Source organism: Penicillium digitatum, chromosome 6, assembly GCF_016767815.1.
Source record: "Penicillium digitatum chromosome 6, complete sequence".
NCBI lineage: Eukaryota > Fungi > Ascomycota > Eurotiomycetes > Eurotiales > Aspergillaceae > Penicillium > Penicillium digitatum.
Genome location: NC_089389.1, coordinates 2,252,629 through 2,277,221, shown reverse-complemented (window position 1 = coordinate 2,277,221; position 24,593 = coordinate 2,252,629). Strand labels below are relative to the sequence as shown.

The 24,593-nt window shown below is 50.4% G+C and overlaps 11 protein-coding genes across 11 annotated transcripts; 8 read left to right on the top strand and 3 right to left on the bottom strand.

Moving 5' to 3' along the window:
* Nucleotides 1–94: 94 nt before the first annotated feature.
* Nucleotides 95–673, top strand: Pdw03_5825 (40S ribosomal protein eS27; the record flags this gene model as incomplete). The annotated part of the gene is made up of 3 exons (XM_014682815.1): nt 95–97; nt 223–285; nt 491–673. 3 exons carry the CDS (start codon nt 95–97, stop codon nt 671–673), a joined length of 249 nt encoding a protein of 82 aa, XP_014538301.1.
* Nucleotides 674–2,828: 2,155 nt separating this feature from the next.
* On the bottom strand, nt 2,829–3,873 carry Pdw03_5824 (uncharacterized protein; the record flags this gene model as incomplete). Its single annotated transcript, XM_066101176.1, has 8 exons — nt 2,829–2,863; nt 2,937–2,972; nt 3,056–3,142; nt 3,204–3,215; nt 3,273–3,281; nt 3,346–3,368; nt 3,423–3,716; nt 3,821–3,873. The coding sequence occupies 8 exons, from the start codon at nt 3,871–3,873 to the stop codon at nt 2,829–2,831; spliced, it is 549 nt and encodes a 182-aa protein (XP_065958116.1).
* Nucleotides 3,874–4,147: 274 nt separating this feature from the next.
* On the top strand, nt 4,148–5,011 carry Pdw03_5823 (Dihydrofolate reductase; the record flags this gene model as incomplete). Its single annotated transcript, XM_014682813.1, has 1 exon — nt 4,148–5,011. One exon carries the CDS (start codon nt 4,148–4,150, stop codon nt 5,009–5,011), a length of 864 nt encoding a protein of 287 aa, XP_014538299.1.
* Nucleotides 5,012–5,289: 278 nt separating this feature from the next.
* Nucleotides 5,290–6,983, bottom strand: Pdw03_5822 (Proteasome regulatory particle subunit (RpnE), putative; the record flags this gene model as incomplete). Its single annotated transcript, XM_014682812.1, has 5 exons — nt 5,290–5,892; nt 5,946–6,434; nt 6,487–6,723; nt 6,788–6,844; nt 6,900–6,983. The coding sequence occupies 5 exons, from the start codon at nt 6,981–6,983 to the stop codon at nt 5,290–5,292; spliced, it is 1,470 nt and encodes a 489-aa protein (XP_014538298.1).
* A 403-nt stretch (nt 6,984–7,386) lies between these two features.
* Pdw03_5821 (reverse transcriptase) lies at nt 7,387–10,118 on the top strand (the record flags this gene model as incomplete). The annotated part of the gene is made up of 6 exons (XM_066101175.1): nt 7,387–7,444; nt 7,516–7,592; nt 7,649–8,445; nt 8,492–8,513; nt 8,630–9,639; nt 9,737–10,118. The coding sequence occupies 6 exons, from the start codon at nt 7,387–7,389 to the stop codon at nt 10,116–10,118; spliced, it is 2,346 nt and encodes a 781-aa protein (XP_065958115.1).
* Nucleotides 10,119–12,520: 2,402 nt separating this feature from the next.
* Nucleotides 12,521–14,262, top strand: Pdw03_5820 (Siroheme synthase, putative; the record flags this gene model as incomplete). Its single annotated transcript, XM_014682811.1, has 2 exons — nt 12,521–12,845; nt 12,899–14,262. The coding sequence occupies 2 exons, from the start codon at nt 12,521–12,523 to the stop codon at nt 14,260–14,262; spliced, it is 1,689 nt and encodes a 562-aa protein (XP_014538297.1).
* Nucleotides 14,263–14,582: 320 nt separating this feature from the next.
* On the top strand, nt 14,583–15,090 carry Pdw03_5819 (Deoxyribose-phosphate aldolase, putative; the record flags this gene model as incomplete). Its single annotated transcript, XM_014682810.1, has 3 exons — nt 14,583–14,638; nt 14,698–14,779; nt 14,893–15,090. 3 exons carry the CDS (start codon nt 14,583–14,585, stop codon nt 15,088–15,090), a joined length of 336 nt encoding a protein of 111 aa, XP_014538296.1.
* Nucleotides 15,091–15,582: 492 nt separating this feature from the next.
* Pdw03_5818 (Deoxyribose-phosphate aldolase, putative) lies at nt 15,583–16,380 on the top strand (the record flags this gene model as incomplete). Its single annotated transcript, XM_014682809.2, has 1 exon — nt 15,583–16,380. One exon carries the CDS (start codon nt 15,583–15,585, stop codon nt 16,378–16,380), a length of 798 nt encoding a protein of 265 aa, XP_014538295.2.
* An 844-nt stretch (nt 16,381–17,224) lies between these two features.
* Nucleotides 17,225–18,992, bottom strand: Pdw03_5817 (Ribosomal assembly complex component Ipi3, putative; the record flags this gene model as incomplete). The annotated part of the gene is made up of 2 exons (XM_014682808.1): nt 17,225–18,589; nt 18,648–18,992. The coding sequence occupies 2 exons, from the start codon at nt 18,990–18,992 to the stop codon at nt 17,225–17,227; spliced, it is 1,710 nt and encodes a 569-aa protein (XP_014538294.1).
* A 1,352-nt stretch (nt 18,993–20,344) lies between these two features.
* Pdw03_5816 (Unconventional myosin heavy chain 6) lies at nt 20,345–22,391 on the top strand (the record flags this gene model as incomplete). Its single annotated transcript, XM_066101174.1, has 2 exons — nt 20,345–21,346; nt 21,402–22,391. The coding sequence occupies 2 exons, from the start codon at nt 20,345–20,347 to the stop codon at nt 22,389–22,391; spliced, it is 1,992 nt and encodes a 663-aa protein (XP_065958114.1).
* Nucleotides 22,392–23,102: 711 nt separating this feature from the next.
* Pdw03_5815 (Lipoyl synthase, mitochondrial) lies at nt 23,103–24,359 on the top strand (the record flags this gene model as incomplete). The annotated part of the gene is made up of 1 exon (XM_014682805.1): nt 23,103–24,359. The coding sequence occupies one exon, from the start codon at nt 23,103–23,105 to the stop codon at nt 24,357–24,359; it is 1,257 nt and encodes a 418-aa protein (XP_014538291.1).
* Nucleotides 24,360–24,593: the final 234 nt, after the last annotated feature.

The window sequence follows — 24,593 nt, the reverse complement described above, 5'->3', positions numbered from 1 at the left end:
TTCTCTTGGAAGACCACCTCATCCGCATCACACAAGGCCATCGCCATCAGCGCCATTAATCAACTATCTCGCTGATCGACTTTCACTCGTCAAGATGGTAAGACCATTTTCGCCCTACTTTTCCGATCGGTCCATGTTCGATGCGATACACACGGACATGAATGACATGGATTATCGATTCCAAAAATCCAACGTCCACCAACGCTAACATGCTGTCGATAGGTTCTCGCGGTCGATCTCCTCAACCCCACCCCCCAGGCCGAGGCCCGTAAGCACAAGCTTAAGGTATGAGCCAACCTACCTCCGAAGGATGCACCAAAGATGTGAAATTATCAACCCGACGAGGGGCGAAATTCTGGACATTCGACCTGGACCTCCGAAGCTCGACATGGAGCAAATGGGAAAAGGCACCGAACGACAGGAATGATATGGAAATTTTTGGAATGTTTGGAACAATGATGGCTGATTATCGACTCCTCTCCGCCTACAGACCCTCGTGCCCCAGCCCCGCTCCTTCTTCATGGACGTCAAGTGCCCCGGTTGCTTCACCATCACCACCGTCTTCTCGCACGCCCAGACCGTCGTCATCTGCGCCGGTTGCTCGACCGTCCTCTGCCAGCCCACCGGTGGTAAGGCCCGTCTGACCGAGGGCTGCTCTTTCCGCCGCAAGTAAACGAGAAACGAATGAAAAACTTTTTTTTTCTTGTTATGTTCCGGTTGAAACGTCAAAGAGAGAATTTAGCATGGAGAAATTAGGATGAAAATACCAAAACCCGGGGTTGACCTCTTCTTACCTTTTTTTTGATCGTCTCGGCTTCGGTTTTCGGTGTTTCGGGAAGAGAGTTGCTATTCGAGCCCGGTTCCATACACTGGGCTTCTCTTTCTTTTCAGCCGGGCTTCAAAATGTCACATACCAAACAACCCTTTTTTTCAATATCACCCTTCCCCTACCGAACCACCTGGGCAGACTTTTTTTTTCTCTTAACTGTTTTTCGACTGGTGTTGGGCTCGTGAGGGCGTGTGATTTGCAGATGATGTGATATGGCTCCTTTTCCATATTATATGAGTGTGCCGAATCCCCTCTTGAAGAAGACAAAATTTGAATGTGGCCTTTTGGGACCCATTTATCATCCTATTTTCCACCCACTGCGTGTTCTTTTTTTTGCATTTCGCGGTGACGATTCATATCTCAGCGTTGAATTCTTGATTTCCTTTGCGCGTGATGACAGATAGAAGATGGAATGCCCCGACCCTGTCAACGACCCCCAAAAAGCATACGAAAAAAAGCAACTAGCATTTTGCTAAGGGAGTTCCGGATGTCTGGCACAAAAAAGGCACCTCGCTTGACTATGTGCTCTGTTCTATGTTCTGATTTTCTGCTTTCTTGTGTTTACCGTATTCAATGTACCTGCGACTACTGTATATCGGGCTCCACACTCCATGTCATGAGTTGTACCTTGGATGGCTGACAATTGTAGATGTATAGCCGTAGCTCTACAATGCCGTGCATGGCATCCTGTTATGTCACATGGATCACCATGACCCGTTATATGTGCTATTCGCCGGTCTAGCTCGCAATCCTTGAGTGGTCTGTGACTGAATGAGAGTTCCAAGTTCCTAGATTCAGATCGCGTTGTGAGAATCCGTTGCACGGCTCCCAAAGCAACACGAGCTTCGCATTTCTAATAGACCTGCCGAGGATGCCACTGCAATGATTTCGATTAGCTTGATCAAGCCTATGGAGAGTGAGAATAGTGAGAAAATCAACGATCAACAACACCAGAAGAATCCCCTATTGTATTGGGGATGGTGAACTACAGTTTTCTCAGAGACCTTGGAACGAGCTAGTTCAGCTTACCTGTCAGATCAATCCTTGGCTCTCCAACGAAGTAACGACTGTATACATCGTAAGTGAATCTGCCAAGATGCAAAGGGGTTCAGGTGGATAAGGCGACCCAATAACTTGATTCTAAATGCGGGGGGTCGACAGAGGGTAACTGTCGGATTTCATCCTTTCCTTGTCGCACTGACTCCTGGCTACGGGTCCATACAATAGAAAGGGGTGCTCGAGTCCATTCGCTGCGCCTTGTGGTGGATCATCAGACACCAGAAAATCCACCTATTGTCCCAGTCAGCCTTAGCCTGGGCTAGATGAGACAGTGAACCCCAAATGCATCAAATCAATGCAAGAACATGCACACGAGGTACACACATACACCCGGCCAAATTAGAACCTTTCAACCCCAAGAACAAGATTCTCTTCTCTTGAACTGGTCACTGGCTATGAGCATTCCCGTGTTCCCGTGTCAACATACTGGTTACTCCTACGGCACTGTTCCAACCCCCCTTGAAAGGATATTTATTCTTCGGTTCTTCCCCTATCACTCGGGACACCATGGTAGTTTTCCGTTGATGCAGTTTCGGGGCCTTACAACTAGTCATTTCATGACCAATGCAATTGCTTTCGTCGTCTTAAATTCCTCCATTGTTGGCAGTGCGCACTGCCTTGCGCAGACTGACGTTCTCAATATGAGCGATCACGAGTATCTGTTACATGGATTCTGGATTCACACTATTCTTGGGAATTTCTTGTCATCTGGTTTGACCTCTACAGATATTTGCACTGTGAACTGTTTCGGGTGAGTTCTTATCACACCAACTCTGTGGTCGAAGAGAAAATTCCCAGAGACTGCGCTTGAAGCAGGGGCCCCTAGGAGTGAGGATTTTCGGGTTCTGTACATCGTAGAGAAGCATGCTATATACACAATAGTGATCTATAGCCCTGCTTTCTTGTCTCCCTTGGTTTACTTCTTCTTCGCTTGGTAAAGTCAGTAGGGTCCTGTAGGGGGATTTGCAAATGCTTCTATTCCAATTGCACTTCCGTTAGCCTTGTTATGCTCTGAGAGGGGGGGAGGGGTTGTAAAATCTACGCCTACTGGGTTCAAGAACACTCGAAAGCTTGAAGACCAACTCTGGATGATGCCGTCTGTTCTACATTTGACTGTGGACATACAGCATAGTTGCCCTGAGATAGCGGGTCCGGCGAGTTCCCCACCCTGCACACCACGCTTGTCTGCCTTGGGATGGGCTTCAAAGTGACCAAGCTTAGAGAAAGGTATTTTTGTCACCTTGCCCGATACTCCTATTTTATTTGGTCATCTATCGATCCTCTTCTTTTCCGTGGAGACGAGAGAAATACCAACCCTTCAATTCCACTCAAGCTTGGATGTATATAGAAGGCATGACATGATAGAGTGAGGCCGTTGGTGCACAAGAAGCCACTGGACAAGCGATGTCAGCATCGAAGAGAAAGATAGAAACCAAAGACCAAGCAAGCAGACAGACCAAGTTCTTCCCGACGCCTCATCCTGTTGAACAAAAATGTAGAAATTAATAAGAATCTCGAGCATGGAACCCCTTACTGGGTCAAAATGAGAGCCTTGGTCTTGATCTCCGCGCCGAAATCAGCGGGGTTGGAGGGGTCACCGCCGGTCATCATGGACAACTTTCCAGACTTGTCATTGATGAGCATGTTGGCGAATGCATTGCGACCTTCAATCTCGTTCACGGCGGCCTTGGCACCGTTGTCGCCGGCAGCATACTTGTCGGCGTCAACGGCCTTCAGTTGGTTATGGCTGTTACGGACAAAGTCGTACAGGAAGAAGATAGTTGGGTGGGTGTTAGGGGGCTGGCACTGGGGGTGGGATTCAAAGGCACTGTTACCAAAATGTTAGCAATTTACTGTTTATGTTTTTGTGAGGTGGATTATTGAGGGGTTCAGAAAGGTGTTGCGTGGTGGTCTGAGGTGGGGGAGACATGCTCGATGAGCGCCTGCATCTTGGCATTGAGGTCTTGGATATTGGCAGTAGACATGACTGCAGGTTTGATGTGGTAATTCTGAGATGAGAAATATGGAAGACTTGAATTGGGATGTTGATGTGATGGAGCTGTTGAGGGTCAGAATTTCCCAAATAGGACTCCGCGCCCTTATCTAATCGCACCTACATCGAAGAGGGGGGGGGGGGGGGGGGGGGGGGAGAGTCACTAGTTCCCCCTCTTTCCTCAAATGTACAAAACAAACCTCTGCTTCAATCCCTTTAAATCCATCTTACTTTCCAGAATCCCTCAAACCCGATCTCTGGCAATAATGGCCCCCAACCCGTCAACCTCGACGCGTCAACCGCTCAAACTACTCATGCTTCACGGCTACACGCAGTCCGGTAGCCTCTTCAGCGCCAAAAGCCGTGCCCTGACAAAAAGTATCCAAAAGGCCTTTCCCCTGCACGAAGTCTCCGCCATCTACCCAACAGCCCCCATCCGCCTCCTGCCCTCGGACATCCCAGGCTACGAGCCCTCCTCGGAAAGCAACCCTGACGATGAAATTGAATCATACGGCTGGTGGCGACGCTCCAACACCGCAGACCCACCGTTATACACCGGTCTCGAAGAAGGGTTTGCAGCAGTAGCTCGCACACTGAAAGAAGAAGGTCCCTTCGATGGCGTGATCGGGTTCTCGCAGGGCGCTGCACTGGCTGCCATGGTCGCGGCGCTGCTGGAGCCCGGCCGGAAGGCGTCATTCGAGCACTTTTCTAAGATAAGCACTGATGGCGCGGCGGGGATTGAGATTCCGGCGCCCTTTGGTGAGGAGGAGTTCCAGCATCCGCAGCTCAAGTTTGCTATCTGTTACTCTGGATTCAGGTCGCCTGGGGCCCGGTATAGGGCTTTCTATGAGGAGCCTGCTATCCAGACGCCCGTGTTGCATGTGCTTGGGTCTTTGGATGCTCTTGTTGAGGAGTCGAGAAGTCGGGCTTTGATTGAGGCTTGTGCTGGTGAGCCCGAGAAGGAGGGGCTGGTTGTTTGGCATCCTGGTGGTCACTTTTTGCCAAGTCAGCGGCCGTATCTCGATGCTGCTGTGCGGTTCATTCGGGAGCAGTTGGAGCGTAGTAACGGAGGGAATGATAAGGGGAAGGAGGAGGAAGAGGATGTCAATGATATGGATTTGCCGTTTTGAGGGTGAGGGTTTTGTACATTTAGACAGAGCTAGATCTTTGAAAGATTAGATTAGATTTTCTAGGCAATGATTGCATGTAGCACTTATGCTTCCTCCCTTGATAAAAACGACTTGACCATTGCTACTAATATGAGACCGAGATTGTGTTGTGCATGCATCATATAAAGATCAATCCTGCGACTTCACTACTCATGGGTCTACCGGCGATTTTATTTAACACGCGGCGACAGTAAAATCCCCGCGCCCAATTCCCATGCACGCTTTCATCTCAAACCAACTCAATGCGCCTTGCCCATGTCACTGCGAGTGGGCTGGATACGAGCCATCATCTCCTCCTTGGTGATCAGATGATCGATCCGCTCGAGCAGGCCCAGCAGATTCTTCATGTCGCTGCTCCACTCGTTCAGAACGTCATCAGCATCCCGGGGCTTGGCAAAGTTGACCAACCGCGCGGGTCGGTCGATCTTAGCATAGATGGTCTTCGACGTGACCAGGTCGCTAATGAACTTTTCCGTCTCTTCCTCGGTCAGATCCAAAAGCTGGGTCAGACGGCCCATCTGAATGCGAGTGTAGTACTTGGCCACTACACGGACATTATGCTCGATGACCCGCTTCCGCAGGTCTTTCCACCTCTGGTTTGCTTGATTATCGATAGACTGCTTCACTTCGGCGTCGAACACATCGGTGTTGCACAGGTGAGGGCCGAACTGCTCGGCGACCATAGGCCAGCGCATCAACTCGGGGATAGTGAAAAGCTTCAGCAAGCGGGATTCCTCGGGAACTTGTGACAATCGCGAGTCTTGCTTGATGCGGTGCAAGAGGTCTGATTGTTCATTATCGTAGGGAGACAGGACAACGTAGTACACAATGCGGGCCAGTGACTATGGTAGGGTTAGTGGTGGCCTGCATTTCGAGATGAGAAATGTTTACTTACGGCGCGCAGGTGCTCTGGGTTGTTCTCAACTGCTTCCGTGTCCAGGACTTCCCGGTAGTTCTTGCAAACCTCGAGGTATTTGTAATCGTGATTGGCCAAGGTAATCTGCTGTTCGAAGTAACGAAGCTTGAGATCTGTGACGTCGTCATCCACCTCCATGGGTGGCTCATCAGGGCCACGGGTCTTTTCTCGCTCCTCTGCCTCTTTCTTGAGGGTCTCAATCTGCTCAACGGACTTCTTCGGCTTGCGGCTGAAGTACCGCTTGTTGATCTTGCGGCTAAGAATCTGAGCCTGGGTCCAGTCTCCGCGCTCAATGCACAAAGAGACCTGCTCCAGAATGAACTCTGTCTTTTCCCGTCTCGTCATTGACCCAAATGTCTCCACCTGCAACTCACACAGGATGTCTGCTGCCGAAGTGAGATCACCTTGGGTCTTCTTGATATTCGAAAGTATGCGGGTAACACGGGCTCGCTCTACTTCAACAAAGATCTTTGCGATAATTAGCGTTACTCCGGTTCATATCACATGGTTCTTATCGTACCTTCCCCTCAGTCACTGTGCGCAGAGTTTCGATAACAGACATCTTCACCTCCAGGCTGGGTGTCTCATCCAGGAATTTCATCACCGTCTGCACCATCTTCGTTGTGGCCTGCTTGAGTTGGGCATGTTTCTTAGATAGGAGCAGCACTTGGTCATTCAGAAGGTTCCAATCGCCGGAGTTCTTGCTGATGGTGACAATGGCAATCAGGAGTCGGGATGTGGTGGCAAGATCGGATGCCTGAACAAGGGAATCTTGATTAGTTTGGGTGGATCAGTATTGGGGATGACATTCGGCGTCATACCTGTCTGGATTGCTTCTCCAAACCCAACAGCTTATCGACTGCTCCCTGGACATCGGTCTAGAACCATGCATATTAGCATCGGCTTTAATATGAATAACCGGTCTAGAAATACCTTTGCGAGATCTTCAGCCTCTGGGATGAGCTTGTCGGCATCCTTAGTGTAGTCCTTCTCGGGCTTCAGCAGGCCGCCGGACATGATGACGAATGAGGCTGGGGAGCCGGTGAGTGAATTTAGAAGATTAGTAGGTTGAGTTGGTAGGAAGTTTATTTGAGCACTTTTGTTGTGCTTGACAACGTGAGATTCGTGGAATGAAGAGGGTGATGGAGATGATGCTTGTAGCTCCGGTGTTGCGCGCCTTTCGAGCTGGAAGCTCTGCCCCCACGTGACCGAACCATGACTTTGTCTTCCTATGTTGTAGGCCTTCTACTCCAGTCGTCTGCTTTGCCTAGCACTATAACATTCCCAGCTATGATTCAATCTCTTCTAAATAACCATAAAACCAATAAGTTTCTTGTTCTTGGGTCCCTGCTTTCTGTTCACGGTGTTAAAATGCCATTGAGACCAGCCAAAAAGACCGACTTACCAGCCTCTGTGAGGGATGGATGATGACATACGTATTATTAAGCAGCGTACTTATCCTACGCAACAACTCTATAGTAATAAGATCATCTTTACCACAACCAGCTTAATTCCATAACACATTGGTAGCATGTCCTGATTAAGCCAGAGGTCCTCTGGTTAGGCATACCATACGGTTACCGAATTTTCCGGTCGCTAAGCCCCTGGGTTACCAGCGGTAGAAGGGTTCAGATCACCTACAAGATCACCTACGCTTCGCATACAACTTACGCCTCCCTCAGCTCACTACCCCACTAGCCCCAATGCAGGGCACACAGCAGGACGTCCCGCAGGGACCTTCGTCCAATATCACCCTGTCGAGGGCTGAACTGCATGAAATCCTTGATGACGCGCTTACTCGAGCTCGTACACGCGAGGTCGACAACGTTCGAGCAATAGTTGACGAAGTCATCACGGCGCGTCGTGACGATATCCGCGGGCCACCGGGTCGAGACGGACAGGATGCACCACATAGCACCGCGCACTGGAAGACGGACGACGTAGGTTACTTCACACCTGACCCTACGTCAGACGTACATGTACGCACTCTTCGGGGAACCATGTACTACACGAATGTTTATGCCTTCATCAACCTGCTAAAGGCATTGATCCCGTTGAAATCTGAGGAAGTGGTCCGAGCGAACCTACCATCGTGCCTGCGGGAGGCAGCAGCTCGATGGTACAGCGCGGAGCTGTCAGACGAAGAGAGGCAGGATTTAAGTGTCCGCTCTCTGGAGTTGGGCTGGTTCGCCACCCTTGAAAGACGGTTCAAGCCGCGCGCCACAGAGGCGATCGTCAAAGTGATGGCACCGTCATCAGTCTACTCCTGGCGGGACGTACGCGCAGGGCGCAGTGTTACAGAATGGGCCCAAAACATGTTACGAGACGCCCAAGCAGCCGAGATAACAGGTACTACAACAGTGCTCCGCCTAGTGTGGACGCGTCTTGAACCAGCACTTCAGCGTGACATACGGGAACCCAGCCCAGCTACCACGATCTCGCAGTTCATGGCAGACTTAGATTTGCGTTATGGACAGTGGTATGAGATGTCGCAACGCGCTCGACCGATGCAGCGTCAGACGCAGCCCCAATCAGTTCGTTATCAAGGTCAGCAACACCAGCCCCAGTATAATCCTCGTAATGCAGGTTACGCCTACGGTCGTGGAGAACAAGCATACCAGCTACCCTTCCGGCCACGGGACACACAAACTGACAATCGCCAGCTTATGTGGAATTCGATTCCTAACGTACAACGTCAATCACAGCAGCGGTTCCCTAGGAACGCTTACCAGCCACCGTCAAATGTTCCTCAAACCCAGGCTCAGCGTACGTCTTACGTACCGCCTCAGCAGCAACAACCACAAGGAGCCTACCAGCCGCGTCAGCAGCAGCCTCAGGGCCAGACCAACCAAGCCGGCCAGCTCGTGCTCTCTGACAAGCCGTGGAATCAAGCCGGTTACTCCAACACAGGCTACGTAGCGCGGCAGCCACGCGCTCGGCCAGCCGCAGCATACCAAGCGGAGCCACAAGAAGTTGCTCCTCCCGACGAGAGCTTGCCAGCGTTTTACGACGGCCAGCACTTCTATGACCCCCACACTGACGCGTATTACGTAGATGAGGAATACAACAGCTATGCGGAGTACCCTGAGGAGGATCCTCAAGCGTACTGGCAGGCCCCTCCTTTTCAGGACAACGAGGACAACGAGGACGACCATGACCAACCATGTTACTCCGTGACAGAGGATCTCACACCTACCACTACCTACCCAAAGCCCGACTGTACAAACGGGCCGGTTGACCTAGTCCATGTTGCCACTATCAGCCGCGGCCAAAATAAGGTGGCGTGCCGATCTATCATGAACAACAATCCGACGGCGTACGCCTTAATCTACCAGACTAAGGCAAAGAAAGACCTAGCATACGCCCGTCTGCAGGACCTCGACGGCTTCCGCGAACGTATCTGTGACACAGCTAACGACTTCCCCTGTACTGCCTTCCCCGATAACAGACCATACGACCATACCTGGCAAACTGTTCCGGAGCCAAGCTTCGACGGTCAGGCTTTCACCTACGGAAGACCATTCCCAAACCAAGACCCCCCAGCACAGCACGCAGCCAAGCTCAAGCTTATCCCATGGGAAGACATTTACGAGATCCTCGACTCATTCGGCAACCCTACTGCTCGTCAACGACGACGCGCCCGCCGCGAAAAGGAGAGAGAGGAGAATATTACGTCTGATGCACACATCCCTTCTTGGGGACGGGTTGCTATCGCAAAACCCCGCTCTGGACCACTACAAAATACGGACCTCCGTTTTCGAATTAATTAGCCAAATCGATGGCGCCCCCGACCTCGTCGGCCCAGTCATATCTCTGCTGCTAGCTGTCGAGGCACTATGGCAATACGTTGGTACTAGTACAAATCTTACGCGGATTACTTCCCTTGACCACGCTGGACTGATCGATTTCCGCGCCCGCTTCGTTGAAGGGGACCCGCGCGTGGTACGCGCGATGCGGGAAGGGCTCGGAACTTCCCTTAACGCCGTTCGTGATGCCATTGCTTTTGCTGAGGGCCTCATGCTTGTCGACCGATGCTTTGAAACTATGAAGGATGAGACAATTGAGGCGGAAGTGGGGGCAATTGCTACCTTGGTCCGGCCGCCACCACAGACGCCCCTTTCCCCGCACGACCAGCTTGCAATGGACTTTTAGACACACATCCGATGCTACCGAGGGCGGCAGCACGCTTTCAACGGGGGCAGTTGTGAGGGATGGATGATGACATACGTATTATTAAGCAGCGTACTTATCCTACGCAACAACTCTATAGTAATAAGATCATCTTTACCACAACCAGCTTAATTCCATAACAGCCTCCTAGCCAAATGTTCAACACTATATGATCAAATGTCAGAAGCCTCCGGGGCTATGCACCCTACAGAGTAGAAATTGTGTGAATCTACATTTTAAGTAGCCGGACATGAACATCCGTGGATTTTGGACCACTAGATCGTGGTGTTTCCCGAGGACGGGCGTCTCTGTGCTTTTCACCTGGGCTATACCTAGTTAGTTGGTATCAGTGTCAAGAGCAGATTCCGATATGCATCTAGACAAGCACATGCTTGAATGAATGAGTAACAGAACAGCGATTGGATTACATAGTAAAACCAAGAGCAGGATTTGCGATATCGATGTTTCCACAAACAAGAGTTTGAGCATCTCGTTTTCAAGAAAGGGCATCGACTCGTGACTAAGTGTGAGAAGATTCAGACCAACCATGGACTTTCACTTTCACATGCACATCAAAATCATTATTTTGCCAGTCGAAGGCTACCGTCGATACCTTGCCATGAAATCAAAAGGTCGAAAATTCAATGTATGCTGATCGAACGTCGTGTTGAAATTGTGAGATGTACATTTTTCGGCTGTAGTCAGAAGCCATTGACATTGATTTTCACTCCACCACATGTGAGAATAGCTCTTTCAAGCCCCCTTCATGCACCCGCTGATTCTTCGGGTGGCGGCGTGTGTGTTTTGATAGCGAAAATGCCAATTTTGGAGTCGAATGTCTCGGGGTGCCGGTAGTTTGTTCCTCGTAGACTTGATGTCTGAGAAACACCTGCTGACTAAAATGTCCTTCTAGGGTCGCTCCCATCAATTGCCCAACTGGTTGCTGGAAATGGGCCCGGGACTCTATTTTCGTCTCCAACATGCACCCAGGCCAGTTGATCGAAGTTTTCCCGTTGACATGTGAGAGGGCCTTCTCGTTCCGCTGTTCGCCATTGAATGTGTTGTACACTGTTGACGCAAAGCAGACCAAGTCCTCTCACCGTGACTCAAAGGGCCATCTACCACCAAGTCCATGGCCCTTCTTCATCTCAAATTTTCTAGACCACATGGTCACCTTTGTGCCAACAGCGTACGACACATTCAAGGGCAACTCTTGGGGTTGAAATCCATTTTGACGGGGAAACCACGATAGCAGTTGACTTGACCAAGTTTTTTTTTTTTAAAAAAAAAGGATTTTAAATCGTAGTATGGACACGAACAGCAGCTGAAAAAATTGCCGTAGAGACTCGAATGGGAGCATCCATGGATCTGACTATTCATAACTTCATTCACTTCATTCACTTCATCGCGCTCAACTCCAGTGACAGGGGTCACAAACAAATCAGGCTGACGAGAAGAAGAAGTTGGACCCGTAGAGCATGATGTGGTAATTGCCGGTGGGAGTGGAACGGAATTGTGAAGTGTGAAGTGTCGTAGTCGTATGTAGCTTCATTCGTAGCGTAGGAAATAACGTTGAAGAGTCGCAGAAGGAGCGTTGGCACGGAAGAGTAAGAATGTTAAAGGCTATCGTCCATGGGTGCTGTTAATAGAAAAGTTGTTTCTATAGGCAGGATGTGAGCTTTCCGCCATTGGTGTGCTTTTTGTTGTGAATAGTTATCATCTTTCTAGTTATTACTATGAAGCAGGCAAGACATCTGAAAAGACATCGTTCTGCTGCCCTTGGATCTGACCCCAACATTATTTTGAGCCAAGTCAAATTTCCAAGTCCGACGTCGAGACCAGAACGTTAAAGACCACGCACCCGTCCTTACTTGCACAGCCCACTAAGCTACTTTCGGCCTTTCTTCCCCGGCATTTGAAGTCACGTGGAAACAAGCACGCAATTGCCTTTAGCCGTTTTGGGCGATCCAGATGTATAGAAAATTCTGGGAAGAGTTGTTTGTCTGCTATATTTGCTCTATATGAGTCAATGGTATAAGGATAACCCCAAGGATCTTTGTCTGAGTCGTCCATCCTCAAACCGAATCTTAGGGTTTCCTGTCAATAGTGCCAGGACCATCCCCCACTTCGAGATCCTTATCGCCCGTTATCACCAATCGTGATAGGCCCTTTGCTCAGACTTGAGATTCGCGCTTTCTCCGCGGAAGTCTAGAAAGTCACTTCATTGGGTGCTCTATTTGTTGGAAACGAGCTCCAATTCCTTTGAAAACTTGGAGCTCCAGAGTATCTCGCAATTTGAGCTCTTTTACCGCTCCGAACTCGGCATATTCTATGCTGATAGCGTCGTTGGCGGGGCTTGACATTTCATTCTACTATACTTTACCATGAAGGACGCCTCATCCGATCCCAGCTCACCCGCGCCATTGATGGCTGCGTGGAATACCGAATCACAAGTCCATTTGATTGTCGGTTCAAATCCTCTTGCCGCCGCTCGATGTGCGAAGAGTCTCGAGGTCGGCGCAACGCCGATCATCGTTGCGCCGGAGACCGATGAGATGCATTTCACTTTATCTGAACACATTGCCAATGGCTCTGCCCAGTGGATTCGTCATGAGTTTCAAGATAAGGATTTGACAAGTCTAGGTAGAGAAGAAGTTGATCACATTGTGGACTTGGTTTTTGTTACATTGGGTAGCAAAAACTCATCAAGTATGACCTGCTTATACTGTTCCTAGCCCACTCTTACTCACATTTCCTACTAGGCACACACATATCAAAGCTCTGTCGGCGCCTCAGAATCCCAGTGAACGTATCAGATGCCCCCGAACTATGCTCCTTCACCCTGCTTTCCACCTACTCAGACGGACCCCTTCACATTGGAATCACCACTTCCGGTCGAGGGTGCAAGCTTGCATCCCGACTGCGGAGGGAGATTGCTGCTTTCCTACCCCCAAACCTTGGAACAGCCATCGACAGACTTGGTGCTGTGCGGAGGCGGCTGTGGGAAGAGGACAATACCGCTGGACTAGTAGAAGGCATATTCGACAGAGAGGATGACGACAGTACAGGCCAAAAACACACTTTCAACAACTTGGTCACAGGAAGCGATGCTGCCGCCGCGAAAACAAGAAGGGTGCGTTGGCTATCTCAGATCTGTGAATACTGGCCTCTCCGAAAGCTTGTTTCTATCACCGATGCCGATATCAATGCCATCCTGAAGGCCTACACATCTGGCAGTGCTACCATAAATGGCACAAACGGCCTTGAAACCTCCTCAAAGAAGGGGAAGATCGTCCTCGCAGGCTCTGGCCCCGGTCACCCAGACTTGCTCACCCGCGCCACTTACCAGGCAATCCACAATGCTGATATCATTCTCGCAGACAAGCTCGTACCCGCTCCAGTCCTAGACTTGATCCCTCGCCGGACGGAAGTGCACATCGCACGCAAGTTCCCAGGCAACGCAGACCAGGCGCAGGAAGAGTTCCTCGTGATGGGTCTGGCAGCTTTGAAGCAGGGACGGCAAGTCCTTCGCTTGAAACAGGGAGACCCATATCTCTATGGACGTGGAGCGGAAGAGTTCGAGTTTTTTAGAAAAGAGGGCTATTCCCCGGTTGTGTTGCCCGGTATCACCAGCGCCATGAGCGCGTCCCTCTTCGCCGATATCCCAGCAACTCATCGCGGCGTCTCCGACCAAGTCCTTGTGTGCACAGGAACCGGCAGAAAGGGGGCTGCTCCAAACCCTCCCACCTATGTCCCTACTCAGACTGTTGTTTTCCTCATGGCTCTTCACCGACTTTCTGCTCTTGTGGACTCCCTCACTACATTCCCTGCGGAAGACACAGGTTCGCAAACACGTAAACTCTGGCCTAAGGAGACGCCCTGTGCAATTGTTGAGCGAGCGTCGTGTCCTGATCAGCGTGTCATTCGCTCGACTTTGGAGAACATCTGCCTGGCCTTTGAAGAGGCAGGATCGCGACCACCGGGGTTGTTAGTGGTTGGTGCCAGTTGCCACGTGTTGCACAATCCCCAAGGCCAGCGATGGGTGATTGAAGAGGGCTTCCATAGACTGGATGAGATCCGCAGCGAAGTGGATGCGATCTCTGCGTCGGTGGACGAGAAGCAGTGATTCAATTTTCTTTAATATATTTCCGAGTGACGATTGCAAATTGTGGAACGCGATGTACATAGACAGCATTCAGATACCTCTTGAAATGAGCTATACATGATCACTGAAGATGTCATTGATTGACAACAATACAAGCATCTTAAAATACATGTAGATCATTGTTAAATTGTATGTCTAGGTATGAATGATGGTACAGCCTTGGGCTTTGCGGAGGAAACGAAAAGGGTGCAGCTATAAATAAGTGGGCCCCGGCCCGGCCATGTTGATCACTCCACCTCAACTCACATCTTCAATTCTGACAACCATCATCCATCACAACCATGTCTTCCAACCCCCCCAAGCCAGTTTATTTCTCCAACGGGCAGGCTGTCCAGAGGTAAAAATCTTCTTTCTATGCAGAAAGTAGACCTAAATCGCTGACCAGCGCGCCCACAGCCCCCCGCTCACCGTGCGGCTCACCCGATTCATCGAAAGCGTTTACTTCTTCTTCGGCCTGTACTTCACTACCCTATTATCGGTATGTACCTCTTACAGACTTTGTTATAGGCGACAACTTATCTTCAATACGCTTTTCGTTTCACCCTGACACTCTTTCAAATTCCACAACTGAATCAATCTGACCAATCGCAGCTCGACTCCTATGCCGCCGCCGAGAACTCGTCTTTCAATATCAACAACCAGGGCAATAAGTATACAACTCGCTCTCGCTGGGGAGGCAGCACAACCCCCTACAGTGGAGGAGGTGGTGGCGGTGGTCCGGGATTCGGACCGCGGCGCGTGGGACGTGTGGATGACGTTCGTGGGCCGGAGTGTAAGAGCTGTCAGTAAGCAGACAGTCTGAGTGATTTGCTGCTGCCCATATGTAACCCAGAGGAGAGAAAGGACGTTTATGGACCAAGATATCGCAGTATCCCCTGGTTTGTTGTCTTTTTGGCTGGAAAGCTTGTCATGTGCGATGTATCTTGCAAAGCACTTGATATTCAACGGAATCTTGTCCTTTGCTGAAATAACCTTCGAAATTTACATATACTACAGGTTAATGCTCATCCATGAACTTAATACATCGTCAGTATTTACCGAAAGTGCCAAACCGAGACAAACACACTAGTCCCTAGCGCCACAGCACCGCCTCTTCAAGGTCACATCCTGTCAATATGAATCACGGGTCATCATGATGACTCCAGAAGCGCCACGTGACATCCCCTCTTCCCCTCTATGCCAAGTGTTGCAGAAGCCCTGAACACATTTCCGGGAGTAATCCCTAAAACCACTCTGACGGCATGCTACTTAACCCAAGGCACACTATACAAACCGCCCATTATGAGTGAAATCCCATCAACGGACGCCGAATGGGTGGAAAAGATGTCCAACGTGAGGAAGCAGCTGCCCAGACACTCAATGTCCCAGCTGCCAATCCCAACACAAATCCACCGGACAATAGACCACACCCTCCTAACGACCCCAGTCGACCCCACCCAGGTCGACACACTATGCAAAGAAGCCCTGGAATACAACTTCGCCGCCGTATGTGTGCGACCCGAGAACGTCGTCCGTGCAGCAAGCCACGTCAAAGGCACCGACACGGCACTCGCATGCGTGGTCGGGTTTCCTGAGGGCACGCATGCCACAGCCGAGAAAGTGCGCGAGGCGAAAGAAGCCGTCGCGCAAGGCGCCACCGAACTCGACATGGTGATCCGGTACAACCTGTTGAAAGAGGGCCGGTACACAGAGGTATACGAGGATATTCATGCCGTACGCAATGCAGCACCGCCGCCAATCGCACTCAAGGCCATTGTGGAGGCGTCTACGCTTGACAATGACCAACTCATTGATGCGACGATCGTGTCGTGCATGGCTGGCGCGAACTATATCAAGACTAGCACGGGCTGGAATGGTGGTGCGAGTGTTGAGCAGGTTAGGCAGATGCGACTGGCGGCGAGTATGTGTGGGTGCACATCCTTCATCAAGGCTAGTGGTGGTATACGCACTGCCGAGAGTTTGTTGCGGATGCTTAAGGCTGGAGCGCACCGCATTGGAACTAGTTCTGGGGTTGATATTATGAAAGAGATTGATGAGGGAGAGGTTCTTGAACAGGGATGTGGTCATGCGGTGGCTTGAGCTTTTCGGAGATTCCCTGGAATATGTCGTGTCTCTTGTCCGGTGGAGGTGTGTTGTTAGAAGTGAGAGGTGGGGCTTTCACAGTTAGTGGTAATGGAGAAACAGCAGGTTCCTTTTTTACTCTTTGGCAGTGCTCTATGCTGCTACAAACATAAAGGCATCGATTGGATCCTTACCGTTTTTTTAACTTGAGACCCATGGTCTCTGTATTTGTTAGTTGCATAGATATCAACCCCCTGCGTATAAATCCGACGGGAGGGGATCTGCGCGAGCAGCAGGATAAGAATCTGGATGACATACAAGGATTGAGACCTTGCTAAGTCCCAACTGCCATATAGATATGCAATTGGTGAACGAGCAGAGAAGCCTGCAGAATTTCTCTGAGACAATTGTACCCATCCTTGCGCATCTTGCCGTGAGAGCTCTACATTATCGCTGCCCCTTTGGGGTTGCCTTGTGAACATCCTGACCCACCAGGAAATGGGATCATCCCCTCCAAATGACATTTTGTAGATACGAGCACCCTGTTTCTGGAATTGAAAAAAAACTATTGTAACCGGGTGGCTCGGAAATTGAACACTTTCAAGCTAACTGAAAGCTAGATATCCAATGAACAGAACACAGTTAGGGATGATAGCCCATCTATTCAAATACATAGATGAGAACGGTGTCGAGAAAATAAGAGAAAAACGACAAAGAAATTGAATTGCACTCATGTCCACTGTCAGGAACGTGGCGGACATTTTTAATATTGACCTGAAAACTCCTAAGATATATAGTTATGTTGATCCAAACCCCTGCGCCGATCCATTGACATGCCAACTAAAAATCCAAAGCTTTTGGTTTATTCGTCGCTCTGATCATCTGAGTCACTAGTCATAGCAGCATCAATGTCCATCTTTTGAACAACTGCATCGCCATTGCGACCCTTCTTCTCTGCAGCAAGCCAAGCTTCCCGTTTCTTTGTCTCGTGCTCCTGCTTCCTTGCTTGCCGCAGGACCTTCTCCTGCTGTGCGGCCTCCTGCTTCTCATGCAACTCATTGATATAGTCCTGCAGATTGGCGAGCTCCGAGCGCAGCTGTACAACCTCATCGTCCGCATTGTGACGAGCAGTCTCATTCACCGCAACCTTTTTCTTGAGCATAGACACCTCGTTTTCGAGCTCGGTGACCTGGGAATCGCGGGCAGCTGCGTCTTCCGCGGTTTCCCTAGCGATGCCGGTGCTTGAGGCAACACGGGTAACTTCCGTATTACCGGACTGGCGGAATGCTGCGAGCTCTGCAAGACCATCTTCGATCATGGAAGAGGGAAAAGAGGAGTGAGTAAGGGCCTGAGAGAATAGAGTTGGTTTGCGGGAGTCAGGTGGTGCGGTGATCTGAGTGTGGAACATATATTCTGCGGGGATGGCGCCAGGGGCATGGTTCGGGGCCGAAAGGCCACTATCATGGCGCGGTTTGACGATGGTGTGAGCCTTTCTCTTCAAATCCGAGGAAGGGTGAGGGATGCCACCCGGAGGTAGCATGACCAGGTTCGTGATCGGGTGCGTGTAGTCGGCAATTGATGCTATATACTTCCGTCGTGCGACATTCCAGGACAGTACTTTGCCATTCGCGTGGCCCGAGAGTAACGTGGTGCCATCATATGTGGGGGAGATTGTCTTTACTGAGCCTGTCTCAGCCGAGGGAGGGAGCCACCGGTCCTCCATGGACACCTGCGCGGGTGTTGATTGTACTGAAGGGTCGTGAAGGGGATGCTGCGCAGATTGGCTCCGGTAGAAGTCTACTGATTGCACGCTGCCATCCTCATACCCCACGTAGAAAGCCCGGTCGACCGGGTCTAGAGCCACAGATGTTGCGGACAAGGGAAGGAGGAAGGTTCTCAGAGCACGGCCGGTATGATAGTCCCACGCGATCGCAGTGTTGTCCTTTGCGGTTGATACCACGATATTGTGGCGGCCATTGCTATGTCCTACGGCAAGCGAGGTGATAGCTGCACGGTGATTGGAGAAAGTTCGGATAGGTGAGTTCGTGGGTTGGCGTGTCGCGCTGAGAGCGGGTTTCGAGAACGAAAGAATTCCAGGCAAGGACCAGACATGTACACTGGCATCAGCGGAGCCAGACAAAATGAAGTTGGACGTGGGGTCGACGACGAGTGAGGTCACTGGCTGCAGGTGGGATGCGGTTGTGGCTACTTGGCGTCCTGTGCATGTCTTGAAAAATATGTTAGACGCATGACATGGGGAAACGTGTTAATTTGATCCAACTTACTTCCCAAACAATCAATCGACCACCCTCAGTGCCCAAAACTAAGACATCGCCATACTTGCCCCCCGCGACAGCAATGCTGCGTATCCGCTCTGGAAAAGGAACAACACCCTCTTGGTTACCCTTCTCTCGGTTGTATACATGAATGACAGCTTTATCTGCCTGGGCTGTGAATACATGCGAGGGGCTGACGGCCAGACAATTGGTTAAAGTTGAGCTCTTCTTGAAAGTCGATCGCAGTATCGACGAAGGCTGCAATTCGTGAACGCAGACGCCTACATCTCTGAGTGAGGCAGTCGGAGATTTGGCAGATGACAGCGTCGATGCCACGAAAGATTCGGAAAGCATCAGGAATGGGAGAATGAGGGCTGTCACACAAAATATGGGAGGTTGGTTTCAAGTTGTCCATTTCTTTCGAGCTTTTTTTTTCTCCATCGATTGATAACGAAATGTTTGCATTGTTTGGACTACACTCGCCATCCTGACATCCACGGGCCGCATGTGATCCATCTGAATTAATTTGGCTTTCTAGCTAATGCAACCTTCAAAAATCTCCCCGATCCTTCTTGATCAGTGGATAGACCGATTGTTTCAAATGCATATTTTAACTAATTGGGCCGTGTTTCATATTAGACCAACCGGGAGTTCGATCTATCATTCTTAGTCAGCGGCATTTTTGGGTCAACCGAGGTGAACAGGTATGAGGGATCATATTGTGCCAGTTTTAACCAAAATGAGTGCTGATTTCTCAGTCTATTTCGAATCGAAATGGTTGTCCAGGGCAATCAATCTAAACGTCGTCAGGGATTTATATCCAAACCTCCATAAATTTTGCTGATACATACAACAATACCGGTTTGAACCAGATACATGCAAGGGATGGCCCAGAAGGGGTGGATTGCTGTTGCGATGAGACACAAGATCCAATGAAGACCCGCTTAAATGCACCCTCTGGCTGATCCTGGTGCCCTGCAAAAGTGCCTGATTCGTCATGGCTCCCTTCTCCCCCCTCTTGCATCCCAAATGTCTCATTCCAAGTGCCCAGTCGGGACCTGGCTATGATGAGTTGAGGCAACGGATGGGCCTCTCCACGTTGACGGGCGCCCGCAGGATAAAAAAATTGAGATCTGGAGCCAATCGTTGAACATCGTAGTCCTATCTTCTCATTTTTTTCGGATGCAAGGACGACGCGACCTCATTCTCACTTTTATTACCAGGACCGTGCTTAGGACAACCTGAATACAAGTGTTCGTGCCAGGCGACAGACCCTCTTTCACGCTCGAAGGGGGAATGGTCCAGTTGAACATTTTCCGGCTTTCATTGCAGGGTTGTAGTCCTGTCAAGGGATATCACTTGAGCCTGACGACAATACCCACCTTGAATTAGCGGACTAGTGCCACACTCGCTGTATAAGGACATATCGAGCCCCTGCAGGGACATATGCTCATTTGTTTTGACCTCAACAATAAACAAGCTGAATTGCAATCTCATCTGGGTTACGCTTGTGCAATACATTTTGCTTTTTTCACTCGAGCTTTCAAACCAAAGCTCTTTTGTTCTTTTAGCCACGAATACCATTGTCAAAGATGGACCCTAGTGCGAGAAAGATGCCTGGCCATGCATGCTTTCCGGCCCGTATCCAAACGCATATTAAAAACCAGGGATCAAACACGTCCTCGACGAGCGACGGTCCGATGACAATGGCTGAGCCCATCCCATCACCTCGCCGGTGGTCTCCCACCTACGTACCCCGGAGGCGAAGCAGACAGATGACATCGCTATCATTCGTACCGCCACCAGTGATGCAGCACATAGAGTCGCATGACGCTTCGAGCTCCATATCACGGCGTCCAGTAGACCGGGGGCCAGCTTGCGTGTCACCTTTCCGCTCGGTTCGAAAAATGAAAGAGCCGTTTCAACTGAGGCTTCCGACCTCTCCTGTGTCTGTCGATGGCCCTCCCCCCAACTTTCCTGAAAAGCAGAGCCAGCCTTTGAAGGCCACAGGCGATCACACTTTACGAACATGGCGCTCACACCAACACCTTGGTTGTGGCAGCTTAGAAGCATTCGGTCTTTTGCCCAGCCCGCCATTATCAGAATCGCGTCCCGCAAGTACGGGTCCTGAGATATCTTATTTTGATTCTCAGTCCTCAGATGGGTCATGTCGATCAACCGAGGGAAATGACGAGAAGAGCGAATACAGGACCAAACAACCCGATATTTCTACAACAATTACAACGCTAGAATTCGGGGAAAGGATACAGTACACAGCGTATCGTCCCCCAGATTGGAAAAATCAAGCACGAACCGACGTGATCAATGTTCACGAAGCTCACTCACAGTTTGTACGCCAGTGCAAGTCTGGCAATACCCAGCAGCCACAACCCCAATCTCCAAAAAGATTTGCACCACCACAAGCTTCACCCAAGCCATTGGAAATCGAGAAAGGCCTCGCTTCAGGGATCTCACCCAGACCCCAACGCCCTCGGACTGGGACTGTTACGAGCGAATCTAGCTGGGTGCCCAGCAACTTCTCATATTGTGAAAGATGGCTGCAAGGTGTGCCAGTTGACAAGATAAATGACCAAACGCCATCTACAAAGGAGTTCACCAATCGGCGCAAGTTCCAGATCGTGGAGAATGATCCCCCAATGCCACAACTGGATATCATCCCGGGAGGGAAAGCCCTCGAAGAACCTGTGGCAAGTTTCCTACTTTGTGACTGTGATGTACTATTCAAAGCTGACTCCGTAATAGAGATTCGTCGTTGCTAGCAAGACAAAACCGAAGCTGGTCGAAATCGCTCGACAATCCTCACCGTCAATTCCCCCAATTCCACCGCTATGCTTGCTGCCAAACACCGTGCCAACTACTCCAGATCAACGCCAAGAAGAAGTATCTGCATTTAGTCCGGACACTCCACTAGACATGTCTGACAATGGTTACCGAATTCGTGACTCTGGCTATTCCTTTGATAGTCGTGACGACAGCAAAGTCGATGACGATGATAACGATGCATATACCGATCCAGGGTCATTGACCTCCTCGGACAGTGTAGGATCAACTGTGATCTGCGAAAAGCCCGAAGCTGCGCAGGGAGAGCGCGAGCCATGTCCACAACCTGAGATTCGATCTGGTAGCGTGAGCCCAAGGGAGTCATCCCTACCAACAACTCCCTCGCTACGGCCTGCGTCTATCGCCTCCGAAAAGGATGTTGAAAAAACACGGGTATGGCATCATGACTGGACGCTAGACGATCATGAGTGGACCTTGGATGAGCTTGACCACTCGGTCAAGGATTTTCCTCGGCATATGCTCCGCCTAGCTTCCCCTGTCATGGTATTCCTTCGCAAAAGTGACGAGAAGGCTCTCATTAAGCCTTTCCGTACTATATTCCCCGACGTGAAGGAGAACCTCCTCGACTGTCTCTGTTCTGCACTCCTCGCTCGAAACTATCTCCTCTCTGTATCAAACACTCATCGAACTAAGCAGCCCACGTCTCCGCGCAAAGAACCACACCCCATCGACGGTGTCCCCAAAAAAGCCTACACCACACTGGGTATCCAGCTTCCATCCGGATCTGCCAGCAATCCCAAAGATTCCATTTTCAGGTCTCGCAGCATGGAACTCCAGGTACACCTCGACCAAATCGTAGATAATCTCCTATTCGCCATTTGTGGTCAATCAGACCCGACTTTGAAATCGGCCGTCGAAGTTCTCGCCCAAGTGCTTGAAACAACTGTATAGCACTGATCACACCACACATTTGACATCTCCTAGCGTCCGTCCGCCCCATACTCTCGCTACACCTGACTGAAGTCTCTCCTTTTTTTTCAACCTCCTGTTCTTGAAATCATTTCCTGCACTCCTTACCATATTCTTCTTCAAATCGCCTCTCCTTGTTACCTCCTTTCATAACTGTCTACCCACACTTGCTCGCTCCAATTCTTGAGCTCTCTTTCTCCTATTTGTTTTCTATAATCTCTTTCCATACTTCCACTTCCTTCCTCTCTGTCTTATGCATTTTTCTCTCTCTTTCGCTTTATTTCCATACCCTTGCATTGCGCGGTTTTGGGAAAAATGTGTAGCATCCTCTCTTTTTGCTAGGGATAATTTGTATACTTAGTGTTTCAATCGAGTAGCAACCATGATCATAATCGCAAAATTCACCAGTCTCCCAAGTTCCTTTTCATATGTCGAAAAGATGTCAACGAGACCTTTCCATCTAGAATTTTCCCTTTTTCTTATAGCTCAAGACACCGAGAACTGGAAAATTCGAAACAAAACATCCCGTATCCTTGCCTTGAACATCACAGGGCTTTGCTTGTGCAACTGCGACATACTTTCCCGCTCAGCTTTATGCGGCGAAATTGATTAGTCATACTTTCCCGCGGGATCCATTGCTCAGGCAAACTCCAACTTTTCCGATTTCATATATCAAGTACTCACTCATACATCATGGCCGCTCCACCAAGAACTCTACGACGCCTGTTGTCTTTCAGAGCTACCATATGCCCTGCCTCGGCAGTAGCTGCTCCCATCGCCCGCCGAAGCTATGCTACAACAGACTCTGCATCCGCCACCAACACACCGGGAACTACACGACGGAAAGCAACAAAGTTCCAGGATAAGCTGAACGCGGGACCCTCATTCTCGGACTTTGTCTCAGGAGGTCAAGATGAACCTCTCGACCCATCGGAAGCCTATGCCCTCAAGACCGCGCTTGTCGGCCCCGCCGGCCGCAAGAGGGAAATGACTCGTTTGCCCGAATGGCTGAGAACCCCCATCCCAGACTCCAAGAACTTCCAGCGTCTAAAGAAAGACTTGAGAGGACTAAACCTGCACACCGTCTGTGAGGAGGCTCGATGCCCCAATATCTCCGACTGTTGGGGCGGCAGCGACAAGTCCTCCGCCACAGCGACAATCATGCTGATGGGCGACACATGCACGCGTGGATGCCGCTTTTGCAGCGTCAAGACATCCCGCACTCCTCCCCCGCTTGACCCGCATGAACCCGAGAACACCGCCGAGGCCATCTCCCGCTGGAGCTTGGGGTACGTGGTGCTGACGAGCGTCGACCGTGATGATCTGGTGGATGGCGGCGCACGTCATTTCGCCGAGACGGTCATCAAAATCAAGCAGAAAAAGCCAAGTATGCTGGTTGAGTGTTTGACCGGTGACTTCCGCGGTGACACCGAGATGGCGGCAATGGTTGCGCGGTCTGGGCTGGACGTCTATGCGCACAACGTTGAGACCGTCGAGGAACTTACGCCCTTTGTTCGTGACCGCCGCGCTACGTTCCAGCAGTCTATTCGTGTGCTTGATGCTGCGAAGAAAGCTGTTCCGGATCTCGTCACGAAGACTTCGCTTATGCTTGGCCTCGGTGAGACGGAGGATCAGCTCTGGGATGCCCTGCGCCAGCTCCGTGCTGTCAACGTCGATGTTGTGACCTTTGGTCAATACATGCGTCCTACGAAGCGTCACATGGCTGTTCATGAGTACGTGACGCCTGACCGCTTCGAGCTGTGGCGTCAGCGTGCCCTTGAGATGGGATTCTTGTACTGTGCCTCCGGCCCCTTGGTACGAAGCAGTTACAAGGCTGGTGAGGCGTTCATTGAGAATGTTCTCAAAAAGCGCCGTGCTGGCTCTGCCACCGCCACCGCTGAGCGCACTGTCGATCAGAGCGCTGCTACCACTGATGAAGCTACCCGGTAAGGTGTTGCATTTGAATAAAGATCCGATTCAACTACCTAAATAACCCTGTTTTCTTGTCTTCTGACTACATGTACATGTCATTTAACCTCTTGGCGTTATCATTCTTGCATCTTTACGGGCTGTCGGTTTTGGGGGTTTAATAAGGGGGATTTTCGCTTGTTTTGTCGTTTCAACAGTTCCACATTTCCACACAGCAATTGTGTGCTTTGTATCACCATTGCAGTCATTCGTGAC